General features: G+C 38.7%; 1 protein-coding gene across 1 annotated transcript; it reads left to right on the forward strand.

Annotated features, from left to right (window-relative positions):
• The first annotated feature begins 16,211 nt into the window (after positions 1 to 16,211).
• Positions 16,212 to 17,196, forward strand: LOC143553397 (uncharacterized). The gene is made up of 2 exons (XM_077043401.1): positions 16,212 to 16,641; positions 17,144 to 17,196. The coding sequence occupies exons 1-2, from the start codon at positions 16,212 to 16,214 to the stop codon at positions 17,194 to 17,196; spliced, it is 483 nt and encodes a 160-aa protein (XP_076899516.1).
• Positions 17,197 to 18,149: the final 953 nt, after the last annotated feature.

An 18,149-nucleotide genomic window follows, 5' to 3' on the forward strand; every position in this document is an offset into this window, starting at 1 on the left:
ATGGCCTGACTTTAGTGGGAAACATCTTAGGGGTTTGGTTTGTTTAACTAAACTCGGGACAGGACTGGAATGAAAAGTCGGGTCATACTCAAGCCTCGAGTCACATGATCGTCTGTATATTAGTTGTTTTATCTTTTGTATTTGTTTCTATTCATGCAAAGCTATGTACTGTGAGTAAAAAAAAATGCAAAAAGCCAAAAGGCAGAAAAAGAAAAAAAAAGAGAATGCATTTGTAATTGCGTGCACTTGAAAGAGAGCTAGAGTTTATAGTTTGTATATGAGTCGAAATGTTTTAATCACGTGGCAATAGGTTTAAGTCAAGTTGGGGTGACTCGGCCCGGTAACACCATAATGGAATTGGTGAAGTGGCAGCAGGGCCTTTAGGTGTGGGTTCCACTTAGTCTTACAAACTAATAAAGTTGTCACTCCTTATTTGCCTTGGTAAGTATTAGGGGCATGGGTTTAAGTGGACCGCAATACCGGTAATCGACCTGATCTAGCTTACTAGGTGAAAGTTGGAAGAAATACTTGGGTAACGGGTCACTTGTTCTAACACTTTAAATAATAATAATAAATAAATAAATAAAACCAAGAGTTGTCGGTTAAAACTCGGATATGATCCTGTGTAGTACTCTTTTTCAGGGACGAAAAAGTCTTAAGTGTGGGGATATTTGATGTGTTGTAAGACACACTTATTTTCCGTACCTTTTATCTACGTATTATATTATATTTTAGGTGTTTTAACTCGTTTTAGATAGGTTTTACATATTAATCTTTATCTTGTAGGCTATGGGTGAAAGAGTGAAGAAACCGAGCTTTTCGAGGAGCTTACGAGCCTTATACGCATGAGATTTCAAGAAACAACTCAAAGCCCATATGCATCAAGGAGGCCCAAGAAGAATAAAAAACCCTAACACCCATAACAAGTTCCGATCGGAACTTCTGCCAGCAACCAAGAAGAAAAGAAAAGCTAGGGAAAAGAAGTGGTGGCGGCTAGGGAAGGAAGAAGGAGGCAAGGACAAGTCTCGGGATTGATTCACCATCGTTTTTGACAGCCAAGAGCAGCCCCGGAACAGCCCATATCCTTTCTTTTTAAACATTGGTCATCATCTTTTTATACTTGTTCAATTGGTTACTAGTTTTGCAATTGATTGAAAGATTGAAGTGTTTATGAGTAGAATTGATTGTTGAATGATTGTTAAGATGATTGGAATGAGTTTATTGATGTTTTTATTAAGTGTTCATGGCTGTCCAAATATGATTAGAGGCTAAACTTGTTAGTTCTACCTAGACTTTAATTGTTATTGTAAAGTTTGATTTAGACATGAAATAGGTTGTGTTTAAGGGCTGGAATTTTTGGTGATTCATTGCTTAAACCTCTTGTGTCGGTTAATTAGTTTTGTATTGATTGATCGGTGCTTGTTTGATTCTAGACTTTGTGTTTAGGGTTTGTTTGCGGTAGGAACAACTGTAGGTTTTGTTGCATGATATATTTGATTAAATTACAGCGGTTAGACACCTTCTTAGAGACCGAGAGGTGATAAGAAGTTGGGGTTGTCTCATTGCCTTTGCATACTAGAATAAGGATTGCGCGAGAGCGAGTTCGTTTCTTGTCAGGTTTAGGTGTTTTGAGCGACTAGTTGATCTATTTTGGTTTAAGTTGAATTGTTTCTCTATCCTTGGTTGTGTAGTATTCATTACCATTAGGGTCGAGTGTTGGTGAGACCGAGAGGCGAGTCAACATTAGAACACGTTAACAATTGTTTCCCGGTTTGGTCGTTTTATCCAATTAAGAATAGTTAGGGTTTGTTGAGTGAGACTGAGAGGTGATCCAGTGAGCCTGAGCGATCCTTAGTCGTGTCATCATTAGGGACCGGTGTCTAGATATCATCCAATCCATTTGCTTGTCAGGCCTACAGTTTGATTCAGACCTAGGTAGACGTTTTTCTCCTTTCGAAGTTAACACAGTTAGTTCCCCATTAAGTTTTCTATTTTTTGATAACTTTTGTCAGTCAGTCTAGTTAGTTCAATTAAGTTAAAAGAAATCAATTAAATATTATTCTTAGGTAGGTCTTGTCTAGGGTTAGCAATTGTTAGCGTCTTACGTGTCCACGCGTTCGATACTCGGACTTCCTAGGTCTATACTACTTGCGATCGGTACACTTGCCGGTTGTGTGTGGTTTTAGGATTTTCGTTTTAATATTAAAGCTTAGTTGTGAGGGTTATCCGACGCACATCACCGTGGGGATCACCATCTCTGTTGGGATAACAGCTTCGGCCCCAAACACCAAGGAGAAGGGTGTTTGTCCCATTGCATTTTTTGAAGTGGTTCTATCGGCCCAAAGAACAAACGGTAGTTCTTCTGCCCATTTTCCCTTCTTGGACCCCAATTTCTTCTTCAGATTGTTGATGATAAATCTTGTTACTGGATTCTGCTTGACCATTAGCTTGAGGATGTACTGTGGTTGAAGTCACCGTCTTGATTCCCCAACTTTCACAAAAGTTGGTTGTTCTTCTTCCGATGAACGGTGATCCATTGTCGCAAACAATCTCTGCTGGGATACCAAATCTTGTCAAGATGTTGCACTTGATGAATGAAATCACATCCTTTTCTTTGACTTGAACAAATGCCTCTACTTCGATCCACTTGGAGAAGTAATCTGTCACGGCCAGCATAAAGACCTTTCCACCAGGAGCTTTGGGTAGCTTACCCACAATATCCATTCCCCATTTCATAAATGGCCACGGGGATATGATAGGATATAATGGTTCTGCTGGTTGATGCAATATGTTGCTATGTCTTTGGCAAGCATCACACTTTTTGGAGAAATCCATTGCATCTCTCCTCATTGTTGGCCAGAAGTAACCTGTCCTTAGTATCTTGGATGCTAAGGCTCTGCCCCTAGTGTGGTTTCCACATTCTCCTTCGTGTATGTCTTTAAGGACTTCTTATGCTTCTTGATATTCCAAACATCTCAAGTATGGACCTGCAAGTGATTTTCAATACAAAATATTATTTATTATTTAAGACAATGTATTGGGTTACCTTCATTCGGAAAGCTCTGGGATTTTCCCCTTCTGGGATCTCGTTATCCTGAAGGTACCATATTATGGGATTGGTCCAAGATGCTGGATTATCCTTAGACTTTGAAGTTTCTAAGACTTCGAGGTTCTCCTTTGTTGCTGGAGTCAAGATATGCATGATAGGTATCTTGACATCTCCTGGTATCTTGAGGGCTGATGCCAAGTTTGCTAAGGCATCTGCTTCAGTGTTCTCTTCTCTTGGTACCTGCACTATGTCAAATGTTTCGAAACACATAGCTAATTGCTTAACTATTTCCATATATTTCGCTAAGTTTTCTGCATTCGCTACATAAGAGCCATTGAAATGGTTAGCTAATAACAAAGAACCAACATAAACTTGAAGATACCTGACCTTCATATTCTTAGCTAATTGCTAACCAACTATTAAGGCCTCATATTCAGCCTCATTATTAGTAGCTTGAAATTCACAAGATATAGATAGAGGTATTATGTCCCCCTGTGGCGATTTTAGCAGGATACCTAAACCTGTTCCTCTTATGTTGAAGGCACCATCGGTATGCAAAGTCCAATTTTCCTTGACGTTCAATTGTTGAACTTCCTTTTCAACTTCTACAAGTATATCCTGGCTAAAATCAGCCACAAAGTCGGCAAGTGCCTGAGATTTGATGGCTGTTCTTGGCTCATACAAGATATCGTATTCACTAAGTTTCACAGCCCATTCTGCCATCCTACCTGACATTTCTGGTTTTCTCAAAACAGCTTTAATAGGATAGTTAGTTTTTACATGTATAGCATGAGTTTCAAAGTAATGTCTTAGTTTAGTGGAAGCCATTATAAGTGATAAAATTAACTTTTCAAGATAGGAATACTTGGATTCAGTATCTAGTAGACTTTTACTTACATAATATATTGGATGTTGTTGACCTTCATGATCCCTGACCAAGACGGCACTGATTGCATTCCCAGAAACGGCTAAGTATAGAGATAAAGGCTCACCATCAACTGGCTTCATTAGAAGTGGGGCTGTGGATAAGTATTCCTTCAGGGATACCAATGCCCTTTCTTGCTTCTCTCCCCATTCGAACTTTTGATTCTTCCTCAGGATATCATAGAAGTCTTTACACTTCTCTAAAGATCTTGAGATGAATCTGTTGAGAGCAGCTATTCTTCCGGTCAACCTTTGGACATCTTTGACATTCCTTGGTGATTTGATATCCAGGATAGCCTTGATCTGCTCTGGGCTTGCTTCTATTCCTCTTTTGGTGACCATGTATCCCAGGAGTTTTCTAGCCTTTACCCCAAAGTGACAGTTGGCCGGATTCAGCTTCATGTTGTATTCATCCAGGATATCAAATGTTGTTGCCAAGTCTTTGAGATGATCCTCAGCCTTCTTTGACTTCACCACCATGTCATCTATGTAGACTTCCATCGTGTCCCCCAGTTGGTCTTTGAACATCATGTTGACGATCCTTTGGTATGTCGCACCTGCATTTTTGAGTCCAAAAGGCATTGCAGTGTAACAGTATATACCTGTGGGGGTCATTAAGGCCGTGTCTTCTTGATCTGAAGGCTCCATTTGAATCTGTTGAAATCCTGAGGATGCGTCAATGAATGTTAGCAGCTCCTGGCCAGTAGTTGCATCCACCATTGAGTCAATGTGTGGGAATGGGAATGGGTCTTTTGGACAGGCCTTATTCAGGTCTGTGAAGTCCACACACACTCTCCATCTTCCATTTTTCTTCTAGACAACAACTAGATTGGCCAACCATCTAGGATATTAGACTTCTCTTATCATCTTTAGTATCGATAAAACTTTGCAGCAAAATGAAATTCGATGTGGTATTTACAGTGGTTTCTAAACTTAATGGACTTTTAATACGTTAGTTTAGACCATGAGGTATACTCTAACGTCCAACATAAGTTAAGATAACATGGCATTTTAAATATGTATTAAACCACTCCCCGTTAGTGTTAAATTTGTTAAAAATGTCCATTGATTATGTTTTTCGCGGGTTAAAATGAACAATACGTACTAATTACTAGTTGATTTGTTATTTTAATTAGTTATTAATTACTAATTGATTTGTTATTTTAACGTTGTTGAACGACTCTTTTGGCTTCTTATTTTTTATATATTTTTTTAATCCAAAAATTAGTACTGTATAAACTCACATTTTATTACGGTTTCAAACTAAATAACCAAATAATCTTTATCAGCAATAATACCCTCTAAAATGTTTAAACAATGTCTTCTTCATCATCAACATCTTCTTCTTCGTCATCATCATCCAACTCCAACACCGCGGACGAGATTTTTTTTCAAACAGTTGTAGTCATGGCCCAAGCTTTTCTACAACAACCACAAGACCACGAACCCGAAAAGCTGCAACAAGAGGTTAGGAACAAATATGGGATTTATTGCTCGATTATTATTATTATTATTATTATTATTATTATTATTATTATTATTATTATTATTATATATTTTTGTAATAAAACTAAATGTTTGATATTAAATTAAAAATTAATATGAGTGAGATGAAGTTAAATAGATTAAACAATTTCCTTTGAATGAGATGGAGTGAAAGAGAAAAATTGAGTGATGTGGAGCTTACTTGAGATTAAAATTGACCTCATGACCTTATAAAAGTTCATAAAGTTATAAACTGCATATTTTTGATTGGCTCATGTGTGTTTACAAATTTAAAATACTTAAAATATGTTAGTTATTATTGGGCGTTGCCGAATTTATTTATTGATTTAGTTCTAGTGTCGTAACCCGATACTAACTAAATTTGCATGGATCCACTCCCGCAAAACATTGATCTTTTTTTTCATTTTTCAAATATGCTAAAACTGTTTTATTTAGTTTCAGTGTCGTCATCGATACCGACCGAATTCCCGTCAACTCGCAGTCACACCATTTTTATCATAATCTGTACGATTAATTGATTAAGCTATTCTCTATGGTGGGCGGGGCATCGAAACCCCTCCACAGTGCCACAGGGCTTCAAAGCCCGCCCCGCTACGGTTTTAAAGCCCATTGGGTGCCCCTATATATATATATATATATATATATAGGGGAGGGTTATTGTACAATAATATCTTATCGTACATTACGTACGCGACCTTCCAGAGCGTCGGATTAAAAAGCACGTGGTGGCAGTTTCGTAAATAACCCAAACTAGTTCATGATCAAATTCGTCGATTACAAATCCATTCTGATCCAAATTCTGAACTCGTCGCTCTATCTCATCCAATTTCTAAACCCTAATCATAGCTTAAAGTATGAAATCTCTAAAGTCAAAAACCAAAATCAAAATGAAACGTCGTTGAACCTCAAGAATCTTCAAAATTGATCAAAACATGATTATTTAATCAATCAAATTGATGTGTAGAAGGATTTAGATTCATCAATCAATTATGAAATGGCAGAATACGATACTCAATTAAGCTCTGATTACGGTTCAAAATATCACGTTTAAACGTTCTTACCAAAACTGAAGATACTAAAACGTTCTGACCAAAACATATTTAAACGTTCAAGTTAAACGTTCTGACCAAATATGAAAACCTTTAAACGTTCAAGTTACGCGTTCGGACCAAAAACGAGCACCTTTAAACGTTCAAGTTAAACATTCTGAACAAAAACGAACACCTTTATAAGTTCAAGTAAAACGTTCTGACAAAAAACGAACACCTTTAAACGTTCAAGTTATACGTTCAGACAAAAACGAACATCTTTAAACGTTTAAGTTAAACATTATGACCAAAAATGAACACCTTTAAACTTTCAAGTTTAGAAGTTCAGAACAAAAATGTTTAGAAGTTCTGTTTAGAAGTTCAGAACCCTAATCAAAGCTCATATATGAAATCAAACGTTCTACACAAAGTTTTAAACGTTCAGAAGCTCAGATATGAAATTAAACTATCTTTAACATGAAATTGAACACTGAAATCACTTTATATAATCTCGTAACCATCAAAAAATCATCAAATCGACCATCGATTTCATCATATGAACAAATCTGGAACATATTTAGACTTCTATCAGTTGAAATCAATTTTCAATTCAATTGAAGTGAAGACTGCAATGGAGTCAGTGACGATTGTAAAACCCCGGCTGAAGCGAAAACGCCCGAATGTGTAGATTGCTCAAACACACGCGGCACTATTAAGTGACCATAATAACATTAATTCATTAAATAACCAAGTACACAAGTTTAATCAAGTAAACAATACAAGTTTAAATCACAGATAAACAATAATCAAAACAAATGTCTCGTTTATTAAATAACCTAGGTACTCTAAGCTTCTTCTAGTCCTTCATCCTCTAATCACGGTAACTGTAACATATGTATAAAATATGGTCAGCTATTAATATAGCTGGTGAGATTTCCATAGTTTAAATACAACGTAAAAACCATACAATTCCATGAAAACTTGTGAAAAGCACATAAGGGTTCTTTACGCTCGATGCAATGGACCTGAGTGTAAAGAACAAACGAAGGTCCTTTCCAGTTGGGGATACCAACGTACTTGGATAATGAGGTCCCTTTTCCACTCGATACAAATGGACCTGAGTGCAAAGGGGAGGCGTATGATCATACTTAATGAGGCAACCACTTGAATTCCACGTATATAATAATTAAACAAATAAGCACACAAGTCTATGATTGAATTGTAGTTTGTAAGTAATTGAAGTACTAACACTTGAATTTTATAATGGATACATATGCCAACCCAAAACATCAAAACATTTAAAAGGGGTTGTGAAAACTCACCTTAGTAATTGAAGTGAAAAAGGAATAAGAATAACTCGAAGGCGTCATAGGAAACCGAAGCGGTCAATCCATACGAACTATAAATAAGAATAAACACGAATTTTATTGACTATTCTAACGGGATTTTAAAGTTGGTTGAATGAATAGATTTAGAAGTTAGTTATTGTTTTATTACAAACTTTACGGCTCATTGATTATTATATTATTATTTATATTTTAACGGAAATCGGTTATTAATATGGTTTAAGTATTTTACGGCGGGTATATGAAGGTTGTACGTTTGAAATACTTGAACTAATGTTTACAAGTTGAAAAATATAATTTTTGTTTTAACGAAATGATTTTTAATATATTTAAAGTTTACTTTACGTTTATTTTAAACTATTTTTAATAGCGACTTACGAAAACGAGAAACTTGGTTTATAAGTGTGAAATGGTGAGTTATATTTTATATTAAATTTACATTATTTTTATTTTATTTAAAAAGACTTTTATGATCTATTTATGATTTTTAAATGATAAAAATTATTTGCTAAAAGATAATTAAATTAATAAAACTGGTTTATATAAAAAAAAATAAAGTGTCTGACCCGGGTGGGTTTCGAACCCGGGTCTCTATGCAACGAGTTCTGAGTGTTAACCAACTGGTCTGGGTCTCATATTCGTTATGAACATGGTTTTAATTATTTATATATATTATTAGTTTTTAATGGTTTTGATTAATAACAATAATGATAAACAGTTTACCAAAAAGAAAAGCTTGACCCGGGTTTCGAACCCGGGTCTGGTGGTTTACAACACATAGACATAACCAACTAAGCTACATGGAACATTCGTTAAAGGCTTAAGAAAATATATATATATATATATATATATATATATATATATAATATTTCAGGTTCTTCTTCAAGAAGAACCCTAGATTTTGCAATTGGGTAATTCGTTCTATGTTTGATCAAATAAGTTTAGGGTTATTGTTTGTTGATTCAACGCCATTATAAAGCATATATCAATTACCTTTTAACGTTTTGATTTGTCGGAGAACAAGGGTCGCCGGAAAATTTAAGAAAGAAACTCCCAATTACAGAAACTCGGTGTATTAGAGGGGGGTTAGGAGGAGTGAGCGAGTTGTAATGAAGCTTGGGCATCTATTTATACTACGGGGTGGAGCGTATACGTGATATTTGCATTAATGGTGAATCCCGTAAATTCCGATGACGATTACGGGTCAAACCGCGGTGAATAAACGCAATTAATTGGTTGGATATCGTTTTATATTTACGGATACATATTTTTATATAATTATTTTGCATAAAAAATGTTTTAAGGGGGTAGTGGCCACCTCTGGCGCCGGATTCCGGTGGCCGGAGGCGCCGCCGGAAAAACGTGACCAGGGGGGACGGGATGGGGTTGGGTTTGTTTATTTTATTATTATAATTTAAATACTATTTACACTTTGGCCCCTAAAGTATCATAAACCTTTTAAATGGAAAGTTAATATCTTTTTTAAGTTAATATAAGTTTTCAAATTTTACCTTTTTAACTCTAAACTTTATAATCAAATTATATGGTTTTCGGTTTTGGATTATTTACGCGTTTTAACTCGCTTAACGTTTAAGGCTCGGGGTTTCATAAATAAATTGAACATAGTAATAGATGAACGAACATTGAAAATAAATGTCGGGAATACTTTATTAATGATAAATAATAATGATAATACATCAAAACGACCCAACGGGTCGGGTTTTCAAATACGAATATGAATCGAAAATTGACAAATGTCACAACATTCCCTAATTTTGAAAATTTCGTCCCAAAATTAGTTTAAAGAATCCGTATCAAACAAATGGGGATACTTAGTTCGCATTTGGTCTTCCCGCTCCCAAGTAAATTCAACGCCATGTTTATATCCCCAACGAACCTTTACCAAGGGTATACGGCTACGTTTGATCTTTTTGTCTTTGCGGTCCCTGATTTCCACTGATTTCTCAACAAAGTGCATAGACTCGTCGATGCGCACTTCGTCAAGTGGTATGTGGAGATTTTCCTCGGCTAAGCATTTCTTAAGATTCGACACATGAAACGTCGGATGAACATTCGCGAGTTCTTGTGGGAGTTCAAGAGTATAGGCCACGCTACCAACACGATCGAGAATTTTGAAAGGTCCAACATATCGAGGAGATAGTTTACCTTTCTTACCGAAACGAACGACACCCTTCCAAGGAGATACCTTGTGAAGAACACGATCACCAACATTGAACTCGAGAGGTCGTCGACGATTATCCGCGTAGCTCTTTTGACGACTACGAGCGGCTAATAGATTTTGTCAAATTTGCACAATTCGATCGGTGGTCTCTTGACAAGTTCGGGACCGGTGATTTGGGTTTCACCAATCTCATTCCAACAAATCGGAGAACGACATTTATGGCCATAGAGTGCTTCGAATGGAGCCATACCGATGCTCGTATGAAAACTGTTATTGTAGGAGAACTCAATCAAATGAAGATGAGAATCCCAGTTTCCACCAAAATCCAAAACACAAGACCTAAGCATATCCTCAAGCGTTTGAATCATTCGCTTGGATTGCCCATTGGTTTGAGGGTGATAGGCGGTGCTAAGGTCCAAACGAGTTCCCAACGCGGTTGCAAAGATGACCAAAAGTGAGAAGTAAAACGACTATCACGATCGGAAATAATACGCAAGGGTACACCATGACAACACACGATATGTTGAACATAGATTTGAGCGAGTTGATCAACCGAGAACTTTTCATTGATCGGAATGAAGTGCGCGGACTTAGTCAAACGGTCAACAATAACCCAAATTCCATCATGGCGGTTTCGAGTGGTTGGGAGTTTGAATACGAAATCCATGGTCACGTCTTCCCATTTCCAAATCGGGATGTGCAGTTGCACGAGTAAACCAGATGGTCGCTGATGCTTGGCCTTAACTTTAGCGCAAGTAAGGCACCGTGCGACGTATAATGCAATTTCTTTCTTCATACCGGGCCACCAAAACGTGGACCGTAAGTCGAAATACATTTTATCCGCACCGGGATGAATAGAATATCACGACTTATGAGCTTCGTCCATGATGAAAGTACGAAGATCGTCACGATTGGGAACCCACAAACGATTAAGGTAATACAACAAACCATCGCGCTTAGTTTCGAGTTGAAGCTCAGCGCCGCAAGACATTTCATCGTGCATATTACCCTCGGCAACCAAGACATGTTGAGCTTCAAAGATTCGGAGTTGGAGATCGGTTTGGACGGTCACACTATGAAGCAAGATAGATTTCACATGAGTTTTTCGGCTAAGGGCATCGGCTACAACATTCGCTTTACCGGGGTGGTAGCGAATTTCGCAGTCGTAATCACTAAGTAATTCAGCCCATCGACGTTACCGCATGTTTAAATCCTTGTGGTCAAAAATGTGTTGGAGACTCTTGTGGTCGGTGAATACCACACATTTTGTGCCATAAAGGTAATGTCTCCAAATTTTTAACGCAAAAACAACAGCACCGAGCTCGAGATCATGCGTCGTGTAATTCCTTTCATGAACTTTGAGTTGCCGTGAAGCGTAAGCGATGACTTTACCTCGTTGCATAAGGATGCAACCGAGGCCTTGGTTGGAAGCATCACAATAAACAACAAAGTCCTCGTTGCCCTCTAGGAGAGCAAGGATCGGCGTATCGCAAAGCATACGTTTGAGAGTTTGGAAGGCTTCATCTTGCTTTGGTCCCCACACGAAAGGCTTATCCTTGTGAGTCAAGGCGGTTAGGGGTAAAGCGATCTTGGAAAAATTGAGGATGAAGCGACGATAATAACCCACAAGACCAAGAAACGAACGAACTTCGGTAGGAGAGGTTGGAGTTTTCCAATTCTTAATGGTTTCGATTTTGGCGGGGTCAACGTGGATACCCTTTTCGTTTACTATGTGCCCCAAGAATAGAATTTCGCTCAACCAGAATTCACACTTCGAGAACTTCGCGTAAAGTTGTTCCTTCCTCAAGAGATCAAGGATGGAATGAAGGTGCTTTGTATGCTCGGTTTTGGACTTAGAATATATGAGGATATCATCAATAAAGACAATCACGAATTTATCTAAGTATGGCTTGCACACGCGGTTCATGAGGTCCATGAATACCGCGGGTGCATTGGTTAACCCAAAGGGCATAACCCTAAACTCGTAATGTCCGTATCGAGTCCGAAAGGCAGTCTTGGGTACATCATCTTCATGCACGCGTAGTTGATGATAACCCGAACGAAGACCAATCTTGGAGAAGCAAGAAGCTCCTTGAAGTTGATCGAAGAGATCGTCGATGCGAGGCAAGGGGTAACGATTCTTGACCGTAAGCTTGTTGAGCTGGCGGTAGTCGATACACATACGGAAGGAACCATCTTTCTTCTTGACGAACAACACAGGTGCGCCACATGGAGACGAATTAGGGCGAATGAACCCTTTTTCCGAAAGTTCCTGGAGTTGGGTAGACAATTCTTGCATCTCGGATGGTGAAAGAAGGTAGGGAGCCCTTGCAATCGGAGTTGCACCAGGCACGAGATCAATGCAGAATTCAACTTCTCGAATGTGAGGAAGACCAGAAACGTCATCGGGAAATACTTTAGGATGATCGCGAACAACCAGAATATCTTCAATCTTTTGCTCCTTCTTTTCAACAATGTGAGCCACGAACGCTACATACTTCTTGCGTAAGTACGTTTGGGCTTGAAAACAAGTTATGAGGTTAAGACTCGAAGGAGAAGGTTTTTCACCAATAACACGAAGGGTTTGACCATCGGCAATTGGTATACGAATTATCTTCTCGAAGCAAACAATTTCGGCACGGTGAAAGGACAACCAATCCATGCCTACTATGATATCGAACCTTCCCAATTGCATCGGGATGAGATCGATTGAGAACACGTGGCCACTAAGATTCATTTTGCAACTTCGAATAACAAAATCGATCATCACGGATTTACCATTCGCTACCTCAACAGTTTACGAGCTCTTAAGTTTAGATCGGGGCTTAGCAAGCAAGGACTCAAATTCAAAAGACACAAAACTCATATCGGCACCGATATCAAATAAAATGGTTGCAAAGTGGTCGTTTACAAGAAATGTACCGTTCACCACATCGCCATTTTGTTGCGCTTGGTGGGCATTCATCATGAAAGCACACCCACGGTTATCTTGAGGAGCTTGAACGGCTTGAGCGGCTTGACCCTCTTGAGGTGCAGGTGCTTGAATAGCTAGCAGTGGTGGAGCTTGATTAGCCAACAATTGAGGAACTTGTGGCTGAATCGCTTGGTAGGCTTGGTAAGCTTGGAGCTGAAATTGCGGAGCAAGAGCCAGCCGAAGTGTGTTCACGTTTGCGAGTCGTGGACACGCATTGCGGAAGTGGCCAAGGTCGCCACAATTATAGCAAGCTCTCGTTTGGTTAATGGGATGGACATATGGCACGGGTCGGGGATTTGGTTGAGCAGCCCTCGGGGGAGCCACTATGGTGGTTTCACGACAGGTGGTACTAAAATGCCCGAAACGGTTACAACGGTTGCATTGACGGCAAGCGGTATTCGCCGAATGGTGACGAAGGCAAGTGGTGCAATGGCGATGGGGTCCATTATAAGGCTTCTTGAAAGGTGGTGCGGGGTTGGTTTGGGCTTGAGGTGCGGCTTGTTGGGTTAGCACGTAGTTCTTGCGCTTCCTTTCGCGGTGATGGGTGGAAGAGTAAGCGGGTTTGGATGGTCCAGGCTTGGTTTCTTTTGGTTCAGCAGCGGGTTTTTCGATCGGTTTCTTGGATGATTTCAGTGTCAAAGTCCCGGCTTTGACATGGTTGTCAGTTAATGTAGCGGCCAGATTAATTGCGTCGCCAAGTTCCTTAGACAAACTACTAAAAACACTGTCTTGGATCTGTCTCGGTAGCCCCCTAATGTACTTATCGATGGCACGTGAGGTAGGGGTAACAAGGTGCGGCACCAACACACTAAACTCGTTAAAACGAGTGGTGTAAGCGGAGTGCTCACCACCCTCTTGCTTAAGGTTCCAAAACTCAGCCTCCAAATTCATAAGCTCATTTGGAGGACAAAACTGTTGGGTCATGAGATCCTTCAATTCGTTCTATGGCAAGGCCATGGCGGCTTCAGTACCGCGGTTCGTCTTTTCCTTGACCCACCATGTAAGCGTGCCTTCCTCGAACATACCTGTAGCGAATCGGGTTCGCTTATCATCAGGACATTCAATTTGGTAAAACATGTTTTCCATCTTTTCGTACCACTGAAGTAGGGCAGTGGCACCTTGAGTTCCATTAAACTTGGTAGGTTTGGCATCAGTAAAGTTCTTGTAGGTTACAACGGGAGCTGAAGGAGGGGGAGGAGGAGGGTTAACGTTAGCCATGATGTTCTAGTGCATCTGGGTCATGATATTGGGGAGGACCGCTGTCAGGTGCTTGGTGATCTGGGAAGTTATGTTGCGGCTAGAGGTTCCAGATGATCGACGCTTAAGGTTGCGGGAAGCCATTCTGCGAACAAAGGTTTCGAAAATCGTGAGACTCGGAATAGTGCATGATATACATAAAGAAAATAAATCTTTTGTAAAGTTTGTTAAAATATGAAAACCATAAATATAATAAGTGTTGTGAGGAACTTAGAGTTTTCATGAACCACCATGGACTCTTGTGTTCCAACACAACATCGAAATTTCGAAAATAAATCGAACCAAAAGCTGGGTATTTGTGTATCACCACGACTTGACAGACTTTCGGTTAAAACACATTGTAAAACATAGAGGGTCGGAGTCACACGTTGCATGAACCACCATGACTTATGTGACATCCTAAGGGATGCAACCATATCCTTATCACAAAGAGGACATGATCACGGTTGAAGACATAAAGTGGTGACTCGTATGGCGTTTGGTGTGGTACGTATTGGCCTAATAAGTTTCATGCCCTTCTCGAACTCTCCAGGTAAGCAACCGGGTCTAGCGTCTGATTGGATATATGCGCATTGCTTATCCTTAGGTTTCATGAACCTTGGTGTCAAGAGTTCGGGAAATAAGCACGTCCCCCTTCCAGTTACTACATACCCGCCATGACGAATCATTTTTATGCAGAAGAATTATCGGAACACCCAAACAAAACTTGCTTGTAAATCCTTTGAAAATTTTGATTTTTAGGCCTAAGCCTTGGACTTGTGTGTGCTTTTGTGTACGTGAGGTGTAAACGAATTAAGCAATATAGCAATCTAGTTAAATTTGATTATTGTCTATGGATGTGCTTTCTGTCAATATTAACAACATAGTCAAAAGTCTTGATAATGGTATGAATTTGGGTACTGTTTTTTGGAATGATCGGCTAAGTAAGGGTATAGCTTGGTACCGACTAGAATAGTTTTAAAAACACAAAAACCGATTTTTTTGATTTTTGGTTCGGTTTAAGCCCAAAACCGACCTGTGCCCCTCCATTCTAATTATAACAATTAGTTAAATATTAGTCTCAATGTTGACAACTGTACCTGCTTTTGCAGTATGTTATGGTCCCACCCGACACAGGTTCGGTTAGCTTACCCGGGAAGAAGACAATAGGCAAGTGCTATTAAGAAAAAAGAACTCGACAGCCTTAAAGATCAGTCATGGGCATTGGCCCGTTTGAGCGCAAATGATGTATCGAAAATCAATTGGTTTGAGTTTCATAGGCTTATAAAGAACGGATTCAATCAACCAGTAAGGTAATTGTTATCTAATGGCCATAACATATATTCTAGCCGCATAGTTCTGCAGAGTCCGCATGCTAATGTAAGGAAGTAAACATATTTCTAGAAGGGAGGGTTTATAGTAGATGAAATAAAAGGGTGGGTTTATAGTAGATAAATCACAAAACATGTCAATTAAATCAGAAAAAAAAAAATGAGATTGTTAAATTCATAATAACAATGAGTAATAAAGGAAGAGTGCGGCCTACGATTTACCCAATTTGGATTTACCTAATTTTAAGTGGCCCGGATTATACACACACATTAAAAGATATTTAACAATCTTATGGCCCGGTTCGGTTTTACACAGTCGGTTTTCGGTATAAACCATAACCAAACTGTTCGCCATTGTTCGTAGTTTTTATAACGATTGATCGCAACTTAAAGAATAAACCAATTGCGAGTGGTCAACATCTTTGTTTCATTGACGTAAAAAATGTTTTTATTGTCGAGCCGAATTTAACCCGGTATCAGGGTCAACTTTTTATTCAATAACAAGTCAAAAGAGTCAAAAGCTTTTAAATAGCGAAACAAAAAAAAACTACAGTTAAAGTACGTTTTTATGAGCAGTGGGCTTCTAAGAGTGATTTAGGCAACCAATGGTATAAAGGGAAGCTTCTATTACACCGATGGTGTTTCCGGATGGAGAGGATTATTGGAGGTGGGTCGGTGGTGGGTCTAGTGGTTTTTCTGTCGGAACTGTTAAAAATCTTATTCGGGCCGAGAGTGGTTTCCGTGGCTCGGGGTCGTTTCGGTGGTGTAGATGGGTTCCGGTTAGATGTAATATTTTCGCTTGGAGAGCTGTTTTGGGTAAAATTCCGACTGTTGACGCGTTATCGTATAGGAAGATTTCGGTGGGCCGCTCGATTTGTGTTTTATGTGAGTTTGGAGACGAATCAGTTGAGCATATTTTCACTTCTTGTTATGTGGCTTCGATTATTTGGCAAGCTATTGCGTCATGGTGTGGTATTAATAATTTTTTTGCCTTCTCCATGGATGATCTGATGGAGGTGCATAATTATGTTGGGCTTAAAGGATATGCTAAAACTGCTTTTCAAGGTATTGTTATCATCAGCTGTTGGCGAATATGGAAAGCTAGGAATGAATGTGTTTTTGATCGTAAAATTGTTAGGGTGGGTGATTTAATTAGTGAGATTAAATCCCTAAGTTTTTTCTGGTTTTCCAATAGGTTTGATAAGTATTCCCTGTCTTGGGATTCGTGGTGTCGGTTTACGTTTATGTAATTGGTGTTTGTGGGTGGTTTTGCCTTTTTTTTGGGCTGTGTTTATAGAAATTTTCTTGTCAAAAAAAAAAATGGTATAAAGGTAACTCTGAGATTTAAAGACATTAAGGTTCCTATGGTAACTCAAATTTTTAGTCAAAGTTATTTTTTTTAATCAAGATTGACTTTTCTGGGTAAACTCTTTATTCTGGTCATGTTTGAACTTTTTTTGTTAGAGTTGACTTTTTTTTTGGGTTCAACTTTGACATGCTTGTGGTTAACCTTGAGATCATGGGTTGTTAATTATTGATGATGTTGCTTTTGTGGAATTCTAAACAGTTTACCTTTTTTACCTTGAGGTTCAATCTGCTCATTTTGATCTTAGGGGCTAATGATTAATGGCTATTAGACAATATGCCTTAATAAGAAATTATACAATACATTTATTTTTTAAATTCATTTTTGTAGTAATAAGTATAGTGGAATGATAGTCATGTTTTGTTAACGCAGGGATTTTAGTCTTAACTACATCAGTGGAGCCATTTCTTAAGAAACTATATGTAATCAGGTGATGCGTGGACTTTTGTTTGGTGAACACTGGAGTAAATTGAACATGGTCTTGACACAATAACATTGGAAATTAGAAAGTACACATGTCCAAACCTTTTCGTTTGAGTTACTTGATTACATGTTAATTTAAATTTTAAAATTTCAAAGGTCATATTTATTATTATGTTTAAAAAGTTAATTTTTTCAACCCGTGTGTCACACGGGCATATAACCTAGTATATATATATATATATACACATACATATGTATGTATGTGTGTGTGAGAGATGGAGAGAGAGAGGGCCCACCTTTTCCCTCTTCCACGTCGGCCGTTCCAAGGGCGCCCCCCCCCCTCCCCCCTCCCCTTTCTACCACGCGCCTCAACAGTGTTCTGCGCCCCATAGCGAGGGGTCTATCAATAAAAAAAGATCAAGGCACCAGGAAATTCATTGCATGTAAAAAAAAATAAATTATATCAATTTAGGCATTTGCAAGAGCATTAGGAGAGGGACCTATGAATTACCAACTACTAACTACAAAGATTATGGCGAACTCTTGGTTGCTTCATTGAGCCATACTTGTACATACAACTACAATACTATGTCAGCAATGGAAAACTTAAGGCGAAAACTCGTTGAAAGCATCCAATGAAGCTAAACCGCAATAACTGATTTGGGTGTTTGTGTAAACGTTTTGGGCGCTTGTTCTTATAGCTCCCTCCATCCGCAAAATAACTCGTTCTGATAGATATTGGGGACTTTAACCAATCTCAATTCTTAACATCTCACGCTCGATC

The sequence above is a fragment of the Bidens hawaiensis genome, unplaced genomic scaffold (genome assembly GCF_021521415.1).
Source record: "Bidens hawaiensis isolate Kalapana, Puna unplaced genomic scaffold, B.hawaiensis_p1.1 tig00017171_1, whole genome shotgun sequence".
In the NCBI taxonomy this organism is placed as follows: domain Eukaryota; kingdom Viridiplantae; phylum Streptophyta; class Magnoliopsida; order Asterales; family Asteraceae; genus Bidens; species Bidens hawaiensis.

What these genes read in the sequence shown, in the direction of transcription:
- LOC143553397 (XM_077043401.1), top strand. Translation starts at nt 16,212, where the DNA reads ATGGTGTTTCCGGATGGAGAGGATTATTGGAGGTGGGTCGGTGGTGGG. An exon ending in TGCTAAAACTGCTTTTCAAG is followed by an intron (nt 16,642 to 17,143) that starts GTATTGTTATCA and finishes AATTCTAAACAG; the next exon opens with TTTACCTTTTTTACCTTGAG.